Genomic DNA, 14,927 nt, shown 5'->3' on the forward strand with positions numbered 1-14,927 from the left:
GAAAGGATCATACAGAATATATGATCATGAAGTTTTGAGGGCAACTTAAATAATTAACAAGAAAAGTTACTCTGTATATCGAGGTTCAAAATGAAAAGAAGCATGGAGTACCCTAAGAGGTTTCCTTAAGATACCAGAGCTACCTGATATTGGAAAAGTATTTTTCTGTACTGAATATATGAGGGGCTATTGCATTAACATCCAACTGGAATTAAAAGTCTGTCAGTTTATTATTGATATACAGGGAACTAGTTTTGGCTTTACAGAGAAAAAGAAAAAGTGAGTTTCGCAGAGAAATCGCTACAACAGTGGTAAGGGAATATTTTCAATATTTCTAAAAGTGAATGTGCAAGTACCCTAATCCTATAAACTAGATTTAGCTTATTTTTCTCATTAGATGGTTCAAAACTGAAAACCCTGATTATTTGATTCTTTCGTTCAATAATAAATAATTTTCTTTTCTATTTGTTCTATTTTTTAACGACACTAGTTATCACAAATATTAAGTCTTACTATCATAAACTCACATTACCTGTCACGAAATTACCTACTTTATTCATACCACTAATTGTATACAGAATAAACATTATAGCAGAAGAGTATAGGACAATGTATGCACCAGTCTTGCTTCTCGCCTTTATTTTAATGTCTAGTACCTATGTATAGACTTTATAGCAAACCATACGAATATACCTTGCTTACCTTATCTATATATATAAAATTGGAAATCACCGTGTTTATGACTAAATCTCCTGAACCGCCCGACCGATTTCAATCAAATTTGTAACATGGATGAGGTTCAAGGCTGGGCTGGTTTTAGGCTATTAACTTTGCTGGTAGAACTGAGGGGAGAGGGAGAGGTATAAAAATAAATAAAACTTAATAACTCCTGAACCACATGACCGATCTTGATAAAATTTTAAACATAGATGAAGTTCAGGCCTGGGATCATTTTGATGATTTAAATTTGACGAGGAGAAGAAGGAGGAGGTATATAAAAATCAATTTATGTAAGACTGAAAGTGACTATTTTTGTAACAATAACTGTTGGACTATCCGACCAATCTCAATCAAATTTTCAAGGTACATGAGGTTCGGCTCTGGAAACATTTATGTAATTTCATTGTAACGGTAGATCCTAGGGGAGGGGGAAGAAGGGGGATGTATAAATAAAGGGGATGTATAATAATAATATATTAAGGGGGATGTATTGGGAAAAATTTAACAATACCTAATAACTTTTGAACCACTCAACCAATTTCGATCAAATTTTCAACATATATGAGGGTCTGTCCTTGGGTGTCTTTTATCGTTTCACTTTGACGAGCCAATCTAGGGGATGGGGAGGAGGGAGATTTATGTTATATATATATATAAAATTACTGCCTTGTGACTTCATCACTCTTGAGCCACCCGACCGATTTCAATCAAATTTTCAACATACATGAGTTTAGGGGCAGGGAATACTTTAGGCTATTCACTTTGACGATGCAACGTAGGGGAGGGGGAAGGGAGAGAAATTTAAAAATGTTCAAAAATGACCGATATTAGTGTTGAATCCATAGTTTTCTGGGTCGATGAGAGAAACAGTGACATTTTTGATGCTTTCAATCCAAGTTTAGGCCTGATAGTAGGGAAGGGGGAGGGTACAACGTAGGGGAGGGGGATAAATATGTAAAAATGATCGAAAATGACTAATATTAGTGTCGAATCCATAGTTTTAGGATTTGATTTGATTTTAGTTTAGTTTAGCGTCCCTTTCAGCAGCGAGGCAATATGAGATGTGGACCTACAGTTTAACATGGAATCCGAACCACATGAGCTCCCGCCGGAAATCGAACCCGGGTCTCCCACACTAAAGGCGTTTACGCTAACCGCTTAGCCACGAGGGAGCTCTCAATAGTTTTAGGAGTAGCTGAGATTAACAGTGACAATTCTGATGCCGTGTGCCGCAGCACGGATGAGGGGGAAGGGGAGACACATATAATAATGATCGGAAATGACCTATTAGTGTTAGAAATTCGCAAGAGACGAGATTTGTGGCTGTCTCGTCTCGAAAATGTGATGTCTCGACTCGAAAAATGTATATTTCACTATTGGAAGAGCAGTGTTTCGACTCGAATTTTGTCAGGAAAATCCTGTCTCGACTCGTCTCGTGCGCATCCATAATTAGTGTCTAGTCCATAGTTCTCGGGATCATTCAGATGAACAGTGACATTTCCGATCCGGTTTAAATCCAAAATCAGCCTCGTCACTTGAGGGAGGGGGAGGAGGAGGGGGAGAAAGAGAGGTCGATATAAAAATGATCGAAAATGGCCACTATCAGTGTCGAATTTATAGTTTTCTGGATCGCTTAAATGAACAGTGATACTTTCGATCCCGTTTAAATTCAAATTGAACCCCGCAACTTGGAGGGGAGGGAGAAAAGATATTTTAAAATGATCGAAAATGACAGATATTAGTGTCGAATCCACGGTTTTCAGGCTCGCCGAGATGATCAATGATCTTTCCCATGCCGTTTAAATCGATGCCATTAAAAACGAAAACAGCACATTTCACGGGTACTAAACACATGAGATACGAAGTTGTGTATTTAAATTTTCATTTCAATCCAGCGAAGTGGGTAATATATGCTAGTTCTATATATTTTCTATCCCAATTGTATTTCATATACGTATTTGGATGGATATTTCCTGGATTTGTTGTACTCAATTTGCAGTTGGTTTAAATTTGAAACCATGACAAAGTCAAAACATCTAATTAAAGTATAAACATAGAATAAAGTTAATAAAATGATATATAGTGAAATACATCTGTGTTGGTCTCCATCGGTTCCACTGAAAAGTAGCAAACTTAGACAGTTGGTCTCCTAACAGAATATATTTATTTTTTAAATAAAATCTATCATAGATCCTAATAAGTATTTCCAATGCAGCTACTAATTATTATCAATGTATTAGCTTTTCTGCAATATAAAAATATACTATAAAATAAATAGCTATCTTAGTCGTCATTTGTACTCTACGACTTATAAGCGTGCGCTGGAGTACACGAAGCTAAGTTTCAGCTGCGCTGCAAACTAGCTTTTCACGAACGACTACTTACATCAACATGGTCATTTTCAAGACATCACAGTTAAGTAGTTAATAAGTAGGCAACGTCAAATTACACACAGTTATTAGTAATGATATGTTATACGAAAACACCAAATCTTAATTTGTGGCTAATCATCGGGGATTAAGATATGAATCCTCTCAAACTGTTTTTCGTGATTTCTGGCTGACTCACTCACTCTCTCACTGATATAAATGTTTGATATGTTCCCGATTTGCTTGAAATAAGAAATTTTTGACATTGATAGGGAGTAACAAAAAATTCCAACATTTTAGATCCACAGCTAACGGTGCCAAACAGCGGCATCAACCCTCCAGACTCCTCTTGTATGGATCGAAATGATCATTTTCAACAAGACACGACTTCTAACTATAACTATGACAATGTCAGCAATGCCAAATTACAGACAGTTAATAGCAGACCCGTATTAAGGGCAGAGCAATCACTCTAGGAGCCCCTCAACTAATGGGAGCCCGAAGAGTTCTAGAAACTACTGAAGACATATTTTCAAACTCCGAAGAAAAAAAAAACATGCACACAGTGTTTGTCAATCGCAAAGCCCACACGGTACGAGCCAGGATTGAACGAAGGACCATAAGAACGAGAGGTGAGTACTAGAAATGGGCACGAGTTGAGCTAAAACTCGGCTCGACTCGAATTCAATTCGAGTTTCGAGTCGAGTCAAAGTTAATTTTCTCGAGTCAAGTTCCGACTCGAGTCTCTGTTTTTGAGGTCGAATTTCGAGTCGAGTCGACTTTGATAAACAGCTCGCTCGTTCAGCTCGTTTTAACTCTTTTTGAAATCATAGCCTGATTAGGCTGGAAAGCGAAAGCCATGAGAAATGTAAGCAGTAATGTGGAATACTTTTAGTGTTGCTCACGACAGCGGTGCATCTCGTCTCGTAATTTTAGTGCATCTCGTGGGGCAATTTTAGTGTATCTCGTCTCGTCTCGATAATAAGACGACAATAGATTTTTATAACGAGACAGCTTCAAATGTCATGAGCACCAACATGAGTATATACTGTAGTGTAGTTCTTACCATCAAGACTGAGATCTGCACGGTCGAATTTTGAGCCCAAGCAGAAGCCCAACCTGGTAGTGCTGTCAACCGGCTCGGTTTGGTTGAAATGAACGAACAGCTCGAGCTGGCTCGGTTGGGATAAACCACCGATTTAGCTTATGTGAGCCATCGGCTTCGGCCAGCTCCTTTGAAACGAGTCCATCGGCTTGGTTCGACTATGCTCAACTTGTTTGGGTGAGCAATCAGTTTGGTTCAGTTCAGCTCGGGTAAGCCATCAGCTCGAGACGGCTCGGTTGGGTAAGCTGTTGGCTCACTTCTCGGTTCGGCTCGATAGTGAATAAGCTGTAAACCGAGATGTTCGAGCCGTTGACAATCCTAAACAAGGATCGTGCAGTTTTGAACCACTTTGGCCGGTGCCCTATAACTTTTAGCAATTTTTGGCTCGAGCCCGAATACTTCCTCCTCCGGAACTCAAACCCAGAACCTCGTGAACGATGTCCTTGCCACCTGATGACTTCTCGACGACCGCGATCGACAATCAATTAGTTTTTAGTATTCATATACAAACCGCCTATCTTTCATAATTACACGGTGTTATAATAATAATAATAATAATAATAATAATAATAATAATAATAATAATAATAATAATAATAATAATAATAATAATAATAATGTTATAGTAGTAGTAGTAATAGTATCATTGATAATTATGTTGTCTATGTATTATACTTCAAGGGAGAATAGCTCGAATTAGCTTGTTTTGGCTCGACTTGACTCGAAACTCGACCCAAATTCGAGTTGAGTTGGAGGAAATTTCTCGAGTGGATTTCTCGAGTCGAGCTCAAAGAAAACTCGCTCGTGCCCATCCTTAGTGAGTATTCTATCAGTGAGTTTCTGTCGCCGTTCTGCTTGCTATTAATGACATATTCTATGAAACCATGAAACCTTAAGTTCTATGACTCATGAGAAGTTTTGATTTGAACCCATTAAAATTGCACTTTTGGTATAAACTATGGACGAGACCGAAATGGTCATTTTCAAGACATTGCTGCTAACTAATAAAAAAATAACAAGTATTGAATATGTTTACGCTATCTTTCCCCAGAAGACTCTTTACCGAAAGAAATTATGTTCACGACAAACTAGAAATACGAAAGTTTGCACATTGATATAGGTAACATTTACATATCCAGAAAATGCAACATGTTAGGTAGCACTACTATGGATGGGCGAAAGGAAGAGGGTCATTAACCTCTCAGATTATCCCTTTAACAGAGTCAAAATAGAAAAAAGTACAACTAATTCCCACAAAAAATAATTTTGTCTTAAAGTGAGAGCAATACTTTAAAATCAACACATTAAAAATGCATAAACCATTTCCAGCTGCCATCTTCAAGAAATGGCGCCAAAATAAAAAAAAATCAAGAAATCATATGGGATATCAAATTACCGGAAATTTAGTACTGAACGCGAATATGGTGTTTTTAAAAATGGATTTTATCTTTTCTTAAACTATTTACTGCTAAGTATGCTGAACTGGCTATATGTATGGAGTGCAGAAACCAGTCAAATTAAATCTACAAAAAGTTATAATATCCCAATCCCAAACTTCCCATGTTGAATAGAAGCCAAATTCCGAACGTACAAAAATGTAAAGTTATCAATACAGCCAATTTTTTCAGTCAAGGCAAGTTACGGTGTCGATTCTGCCAAGTACTTGAAATAAATTTTCTCATTCTGAAAGCTTGAAGAACTTGGCCAACTGGTTACAACAAATCATAACTTACATTAGCTGTATTGATAACGTAACTAGTTGGCAGGGGCAACGCTGGGAGCGTTGTTCTTCGTTATTTACTCTACTCAGTGCTTTATTTTTCAAATACTGTGTATAAACAATATTTTTTCTCGTGTGATGCTGAGCACTTTCGTTAATATAACATATAGGCCTATATGAATTGATAAATTTCATGGAGTGAACAAAATCACACCTGAGAGTATATGTTAGAATCAATAGTTTTCATGAATAGTTTTCAAGAAAATCGAGAAAAACAAAATTTTCATGTCGGTAAAAAGTGACATTCGTGGCCAACAAACGAACAACAAAAGTCAAAAACACCCTATCTTTGAAGGCGAAACTGACGTAAAATATACCAGGTAGTCTTCATGAGTCCTTTCATAATAACATTAGCAAGATGATAAAGAAAAGTCCATAGATAATGAAAAGTCTATGGGTAATGAGGTATAATGACCTAAAACTGTATCATTAACTCTTACATTTTGAACATCTTTGAATTAATGTTTCCCGAGTTCTATTTCTTTTAAACATTTTAAACAACCAAACAGAATAATAGGATTCACAATTCACATTAAACTGATTTATTCCCAGTTATGGACGAAGGTCAGTTCTGAATTTACTATTAGGCCCGGGTTTAGGGGTGGATGTTGAACAATTTTTTTTTTAATCTTTAATTTTCTTACTTATACAAATCTGTTCTTTGGACAATGACAAACAAATTTTCTTATTTGTTTCATTTGCTTAGTGTGAGGAAAAAGTTATATAAAAAAGTTGGTTTTCCTTCTTGTAATCAATAGAATCAATTTGTATTACAACAGAAGAACAGAGAGTAGAGACATAAATTTCAACAATAAAAACAATTATTCTATTAATTTCAGTGATATTTTTAGTGTTTGAATACTCACACTATTTAAAAATATGAATTTTTTAATTATGCATATTGTAAGAGTAAGACCAACTTTTCTCTGTAACTTTATTTGCAAAAATGTAAATTTATAACAATTCAAATTATTCTTTACAGCAAATTCATAATGAAAATTCATTAAAATTTATACAGAAAAACTTGAAATAAAGGCATGCATAAAATAAGTTTATTATTTTTTTTTTGTTTTTAAAAAAAGTCTACTACGTTAAAATTTTGCACGTCGCAGAGAGAGGCCGTAAATATCTTTTGGTCTAGGAATGGCGAAACAATATAGGTATAGACGAAGGTGTAGAATTTCTTACTGGAAGATGGATGGCCTTAACTTTTTGAACAAGTTTGTTAAATAAATTTGTGTAAGAAGGAAATATAATATAATGTTCTGGAGATGAGATTCTGATTCTTCGGAATAGGTTTCCGACCAGATCAACTCCTGGATTGGTACTACATTCGTGATGCTTCGAAATATATATAGAACTGTTCTGTTAAAGTTTGAATTTCATCATCTAACGTGTAGAGATGCTCCTTCAAATCAATAAAACGCAGACATCATTATTATGTTGATCATCGTTTAAGATTAAAATAAAGTAATGAGAATAGTTGGATATCGATAAAACCAGCTAATTAATTTTTTAAAAAATGTCTGCAAAAGATAGCATATTGTTTGCCAATTTATATGGCAAAAGACTTTTTTTTGTTTTGTTTTATGTGCACATGCATCGATTATTCTATCCTCCAGCATCCTCTCTCTCTGGACCAACCAGCCATCTCCGAAAAAGCCACGCCCCTCTATTTCACCCTTCTCTTCGTTGTGTCAGCGGAAGAGAGTTTCTATTGGGCAATCCATTCTACTTTGTTCCGCCCTTTTGGAAGGGGCAACATTTCAAGCTTCCCCAACACTTCAACTACACTCTTGCAAACTAATTTTTCGCCTACTGTGCGCGGGCTCGAAACTAAAGCTTCGCACGCTACATTAAATAAAGCCGCATGTAAAAGCGAATTTGTAATGAAAAATCTAATTTTCTGTCAAGAACAGAAGTCGGGCTCTGATTGGTTAAGAGGGTTGCCTCCGTTTTAGGCTAGTGATTAAGGACCACTTGGCGCTGTCAATACCATTCTGCCAGACAGCCTCTCATTAGCGGTCTTTTGCATTTGTCCGCAAGGCATGTCCTCTGGAGATCTGTTTTCATACCAAAGCCCCATTGGTGACCCTGAACAAGACGACGATCTTCTGGATAAGCCAAATCGTGCCGTGTCACCAGGGTCCTCCACTCAGGTCAACATAGGTCGAGGGACTTCGAGGGCACCCGCGGATTCTTCTTCATCTTCTTGTGTCCATCACGGTAACAACAAACTGCTTGAATACGGAGTTGGTCAGCACCGCGGTATGCAACAATGTCCCGGCTTTGATCTCAGCGAAGATGAAGTGAGCGATCTCCCCTCTTGTGCCTACGCCAACAGAACAGGACAAATGCATTATATCGGAATGTCAGGTGAGATTATCATTATTATTATTATCTGTTAATTAACTAATTATTGGGTGTTTAATGGGGATATCAATAGTGAGGCTACATGTTTTAAAAAAATAATTTAATGTTCCATAGTTATGCCCTTTTTGGCTAAAAAAGACGGATGGTTAATGAAAGTAATTATTATTATTATTGTGTGAAATTATTTTTGTGCTCTCCCAGCGGTAATCAAAGCAGGGACCATGTGTATCAAAGGCACACGCACTATCCACTAAACTAGCAGAGAGGAATCTATATATTTCATGTATGAGAAGTAACATTTTGATCCTATCTGTGAAACCATAAAAAATATTTCAAACGTAGCTTAAATGCGAGTAAAACATATTGTAGTACTTACTGAAGCTTTCGTAATTTATTCGTATGTGTGAAAGACTTTACACTTGTTATATGATTGTGGAAAAAATCAAAATGGAAAACTTCTCTTTTATCAATGTTAATTTTCTCTCATATACCAAAAATATATATATTTTCAGTCTATTTAAAAAAATATTTATTTATTCTAACAACACAACAGGCATTCTGCCCATTTCACGGCATTCAATATATCAGTGTACGGTAAGATTATTCTTCCGTTTTTCTGTGTATCAATTATTCACTCATAAATGCAAGTAAGTCCAAGTCAATTTATCTAGATGAAACTAGTTTGATTTTTTGTGCTTTATACCAGTATTTTAAAGTATAGATTTTTTGTGTATCTTTGAAGAATATATTGAGAGAAAATAGATTCCGTTTTACAAGTATTCCAAACTAAGTTGAGCTCTGACATTTGCAGAACGCTAAATGTGAGAATAGGGAGTGGGAAACTTCTTTTTATACTAAACAATATCTTTATTTTCATTTCAAGATAGATTGTAATAGATTTATTTTTACAGGATGAAGTGCTTCTGCTTCGTCCTTTGCAAATAGAAAGCTATCACGGAAACTCAAGAAACCGTGCGATAGCTGTAATCAAAAATGATATTATAATTTCTTTTATACGCTATTTATTTTATTTTATTTTATTGAAACTATACACAGAAGATGCATAGAAACAATGTTGAGAAAATTTAGGAAACACTTCTCAATGTGATGTAGACTCAAATAACATAAGGTATAATGGTTGACGAATAAAGAAATATTAAAATAATAATAATAATAATAATAATAATAATAATAATAATAATAATAATAATAATAATAATAATAATAATAATAATAATTGTACATTATTGAAGAGAGCGGAGCGCCACTTTCCCTGAGGAACGCAATTTAGTTCTTCATCTTTTTTTCCTAAAAAAATGTATCGAACTCAACAAAAATTCGCATGTCTATGAGGACCATTAGTAGATAGGTTTAGAATTATATGGAGTGATTATTATCTTTCCCAAAGAATCGGTCACCGAAGAGTACTTCTTCCATACATGTCAATGGAAGAAAGTGACACCTATAACTATCAACCACTTTTGCATGCATGAGTATTAGTGTGGAATAATATGAGAGACGCTTTATAAAATTCTGATTTATCAGGATATTTAAATTTTACGTCCCACGTTATGGCGCGTAGGCTCAAGGAGATTATGATAATGAGAATGAATAAAATGGTTTAATGAAGAAAGTGGGAGAAAACTAGGATTGACAACTTTTGAAAATGGAAATACCGGACACCCTCCTGGAGTACGTATACTCTTAAGATTGTGACATCAACACTCGTCAAAAATGCGAGTAACCTGAAACTAGTTACTTCACATAAAATTGAGCGTTTCGGAATAACTTTAGTTCCATTTTGAAGCATTTCAGTTTTGGTTGAGTCGGTACATGTAATTTTTGTAGTCTACCATTAATAATACATAGTATTTAAAACAGAAAAGCAAATATAATTGACAATATAATTATGGTATGCATAAAATATACTTGAAAAATAAGTCTTCCCGGTTTCACTGGGCCTGGTAATGTCTCATAACGCTAGTAAAAATAATGTCTCCACATATTTTTACTGGATCTGGATGCATTATTTAATTGAAAGATGTAGCAGAGAATGAAACAGTGTTAGCTGAGCTCTTAAAAATGTACTTTTATTGATCTTTAGCAGTTTTGAAAAGTTTACTAATTTTCCTGCCTTCAACTCTTTATCATATTCCGCGCACAAGTCGGTGTTGAAGAGAATTACAAGCTCTGCTTTAACTATGTTCATCGACAAGCGATTACTTTCCTCACTTCAAAATAATCTGAATGGAATAGAGAATAAGAATAGTAAGAGGAAAAATTACCGGACATTTATGTCCGGTTTTGAGGTCGTAACGGACACCGGACAAGGAGGTAAAAAAACCGAACTGTCCGTGTCCGGTAAAATACCATACGGTTGGTAACCCTAAAGAAAACGGAGGAACCTCGAAGAAACTCACACACACGGTGTTGTCCACTACAAAGACCACTTCGCGCTAGCTGGGGTCGAACCAGGCCGGTAGCCAGCCCAAAAATGTAGGGGGGGCCCGGCCGAAGTTAGGGGGGGCCCGATCCAACCATATTATAGTTCATTTGCAAGCCTACCGTGAAAATTTTAGGGGGGGGCGGCGAAAATTTAGGGCAGGCCTGGCCCCCCTAGACCCGCTTGGATACGGGCCTGGGTCGAACCAGGAATCCCTCTCACCAGAGATGAACACTCTATTACTGAGCTGACGCAGCCCCTTTCTATATACTATCAAATAACTTTAGCACAAAAATGATTACAGTTAGTCTTGGAGAATTAAAAAAAAAAAAAGCAAAAACGTGAAATTTTCAAAAGAAAGATTAGCTGATTCACTACAACTTTGGCTTTTCAAACTCTATTTACCTAGTGTGATAGTTGAATCGACTTTTGGGGAAAGGGATCTAGCAGTCATGCATGATCCAACTTCAATTTACATATTCTCACAATTATATAATTCTCAAATCCATAACGTTGGACTTAACGTTTTTTTTAGACGTTTCAATAATAATATATTCTAGTCAATATTACTACAACTTTTCCTGCTACTACTATCACTACTACAAATAATAATAATAATAATTTATTATTATACCATATTACCTAAATTTGGAATCACTTCAACTTACAAGGATTGAATGACAACATATTTGAAAACGAATCGTTATAATTTATAGAACTTTACGAGTAAAGACTCAAAACTGAACAATTATTTAAATAACAAGAAATCCATATATATTCATATGAATTTAAAAACTAATAATAAACATGTAATTTAAATTATTGAATATTTTTCCGATGGAAAACTTCCCAAAGTAAGTACTATTAATTCTTTTGGTTTTTTGTGTCCTTCATATTATATCGATCTTTGTCGGTAAAAGGCTTTGTAATTTCATTGTCATTTTTGAAAAATAAATACATACTAAAATAAAAATGAGACTAACAACAATCCTTTCAACCTGTTTCGATTTTCTTATTCATTATCGTTATATCATTCAAACCAAATGATTTCTTATTCATTTCATTATTATATCGTGGATATTTTTCGCACCGGTCGATACCTTGGTTTTTCTCAATCTTGAAATAATTTACAATTCTAGCACTTTAATTTACGCAAACAGAAAAACCGAAATATTCTTAAACTTACGCTATCAATTTTTACATTGAAAAAAGAATTTGAAATGAACAAAAACATTATATCGATCAGATTTTCTTTTGATGAATTTGGGGTATTTTATTTAAAAAAGTAATTTTTGGATTTAAAAGAATCTGTGTTAGGAAACTGTAATTTGGACAGTACTCCGAAAATCTAAGTAGAAAGAACTTCAAAGAAACAAATAGAATGTCCAATATATTATTATTATTATTATTATTATTATTATTATTATTATTATTATTATTATTGATATATAATACAATTTGCAGAAAAGCTAAGCAATGTCTATATTAAAAATATATAATTTACTAAGATTTTGTGACAAATTTCATCATTCTATTCTTATCACTAGAAAACAGATATGATATTCTTAGTTCTCAAAAAATAATAATAATAATAATTTAAATGAAATTACATTAAATATTAGAGAATTTGACAAATTAAAGAATTAACTATAATGATATTTCATCCTGTGGGGGTGGCGAGTATAAGAAAATGATCTTTTATAAGTGTAAGAAAAATGTCAAAAGCTCTTTAATTTTACTTTTAAACAAGTTGATCACCCGCTTATAAATTGGAACTGATATTTTGTTATGTTGTACACAAAAATAATATTGATAATATGAATTATCAATACATATTATTTGAAACTTATGCAGCCCTTTGGCTTGTAGCTCGAAAAATTGAATGATTTTGGTTTTTGGTCAATCAAACTCCTTAACAAACTAAATTTTGTAAAGTATAAGCTTACATGTAGCATTTAAACTCAAATTAAATTATTTAAACTTTAAGATCAATGGATATCTGACAATAGAAAATATTTAAGTCTTTACGTTTGTCAAGTACAAAGTCTAAGTTTTATTTTAGCATTGAATTCCGCAGACAGATTAGTATTTTGGATCCTGAGCATTATACTAACCAGCTAATCTTAACAGCACTGTGGATGGTATATCAAATAAGGGTGAAATCTACAATTACTTCCATAGTAGTACATGAGGAAGCAATTTTTGATTATCCGTATCTTGAGATTAATTGAATCGATCATTTCTTCAACGAACTCGCTTCCTAATTTTTTATCCTCTACTTTTTGGCCAAAATTGATCATTCAAGAAGTTATTGAGTTTTCTGTCACCCGGATGGTTACACGGGCAGCCAAAGTAAATATATAAAGGAATTTCTGGTATATTGCACTCCTCAAAAATTGATAAAGTCCCACATAACATGGACGTCGATAGGCAATTCAAAGAATTAGGAGGAAAATTCAATTATTGTTATTTTTTCACTCACAATATTCTTCTTTACACCTCGCTACAGTCAAAGCATAAATATAAATAGCCTACAACCATCCTAAAATATCAAAAGATATATTTGCAAAAAAAAAAAAAAAAAAAAAAATCACTATCCTTTATAGATAGGAGAAGCATACAAACGCATAGCCGATCTCTCCGTTAAGGATGTGTGTGGTATATAAACAAAACGTCTGGACGGAGAGGAAGGTTGTGATTCATAAGCCACACTTGCTTTTAATTTCTCAAATAAGTCATTCAATGCTCAATCCTGACTTGGATGGCTTGTTAGGGTGTTTGTTTTTTTGCATCTGTGAGGACTGATATCCAATCGAAACTCTTTAGAGACACATGGCATATAAATACACAGTCAGTTATTCCATTGAAGACGGTGTGGTATATAAACACAGAATCTGGATGGAGAAGACGGGTGTGGTTTGTAAGTTTCATTTGCGTGTAAGTTGTGAAATAAGTTGCAATATAATAAAACATCAGTTTGAGTTTTTTTTTTTTTTTTAAAAAATTTTTCGTCTTGGAAGAAAGGTTGATTTAAAATAACCGTCCATGTTTGTCAAACAAGTCATTCTATCTTGCAATATAATATAACTTCAGTTTTAAATTTCTTTATTTTTCATTTTCTTCGTTTCTAAGGAAAGGGTGATTTAAAATAACCACGCCTAAAGAGCTAACATTAAACAAGTGATTTTTGAGTTAAAGGGTGTGTACATTTAAGCTTTCTTCATTTTTTATTTCTTTACTTGGAGTGATCGAAATTTTAACACATTAACACGTTTAATACATTGGATGTTAGAATCCCGAATTTCAAAAGAAAGTTCTAGCGCACACTAATTTATCAGTACTAAAAAATATTTATGTAATAGAAAAATTTCGTTAACTTTTTATACCACTTGAACGAGATTGTTTTTGATTATTTCAATTTAGTTATTTCATCTCAAAATTTTATTGAAATGTCTTTCCTTTATAAGAAAATATGTTCTGTGTTAAGTTACGTAATATTAAAATTATATATTTTATGAGACAAATCGATTTCTAGGGAGTAAGAGATAAGTAAATTAATTTGAAGAAGAAATCTGTAAAATGTATATTTTATAAGACAACTCCATTTCTACGAAGAACGGGATAATTAAATAGATTTGAAGAAGAAGTCTGTAGAATTTATATTTTATAAGATAAATCCATTTCTACGAAGAACGGGATAATTAAATAGATTTGAAGAAGTCTGTAGAATTTATATTTTATAAGATAAATCCATTTTTACGAAGTAAGGGATTATTAAATAGATTTAAAGAAGAAATCTGTAACATTTATATATTTTATAAGACAAATTCATTTCTACGAAGTAAATCATTGCATTGAAAAGTGAGCTGATGTAGATATTCAACACTTCAACTTTTAGATGCTTTGGTTTAGTGTTACGCCCAAAGACAAGTTCTAGTCCATTTATCTAGACCAACTAGGTGGTCAACTAGGCCACTAACTTGAGTACTCTGGCCCATTTCCTTTCCTTTTATGTAAATACTGATTTTAAAAAGTTAAAAGTTATTTTTTAAATATAATTATCTATTTTACACTTATTAGTAAACTATATATACTATTATTTGAGAAGCTGGAAGAAATAAATAATAATAATGAAAC

General features: G+C 33.8%; 1 protein-coding gene across 4 annotated transcripts in view; it reads left to right on the top strand.

Annotated features, from left to right (window-relative positions):
- Positions 1-7,804: 7,804 nt before the first annotated feature.
- The window catches only part of LOC145668489 (uncharacterized), a 64,704-nt gene continuing 57,581 nt past the window's right edge, over positions 7,805-14,927 (top strand). For 2 of the 4 annotated variants that reach the window (XM_081736432.1, XM_081736435.1), the window contains exon 1: positions 7,806-8,350. In XM_081736432.1, the coding sequence (XP_081592558.1) occupies positions 8,023-8,350 (328 nt within the window). In that variant the 5' untranslated portion in view covers positions 7,806-8,022. Of the gene's footprint in view, positions 8,351-14,927 lie in introns of all 4 variants that reach the window. The other 2 variants (XM_081736434.1, XM_081736433.1) reach the window with 2 other exon arrangements.

This window comes from Thermobia domestica, chromosome 13 (assembly GCF_964235325.1).
Source record: "Thermobia domestica chromosome 13, izTheDome1.hap1.1, whole genome shotgun sequence".
In the NCBI taxonomy this organism is placed as follows: domain Eukaryota; kingdom Metazoa; phylum Arthropoda; class Insecta; order Zygentoma; family Lepismatidae; genus Thermobia; species Thermobia domestica.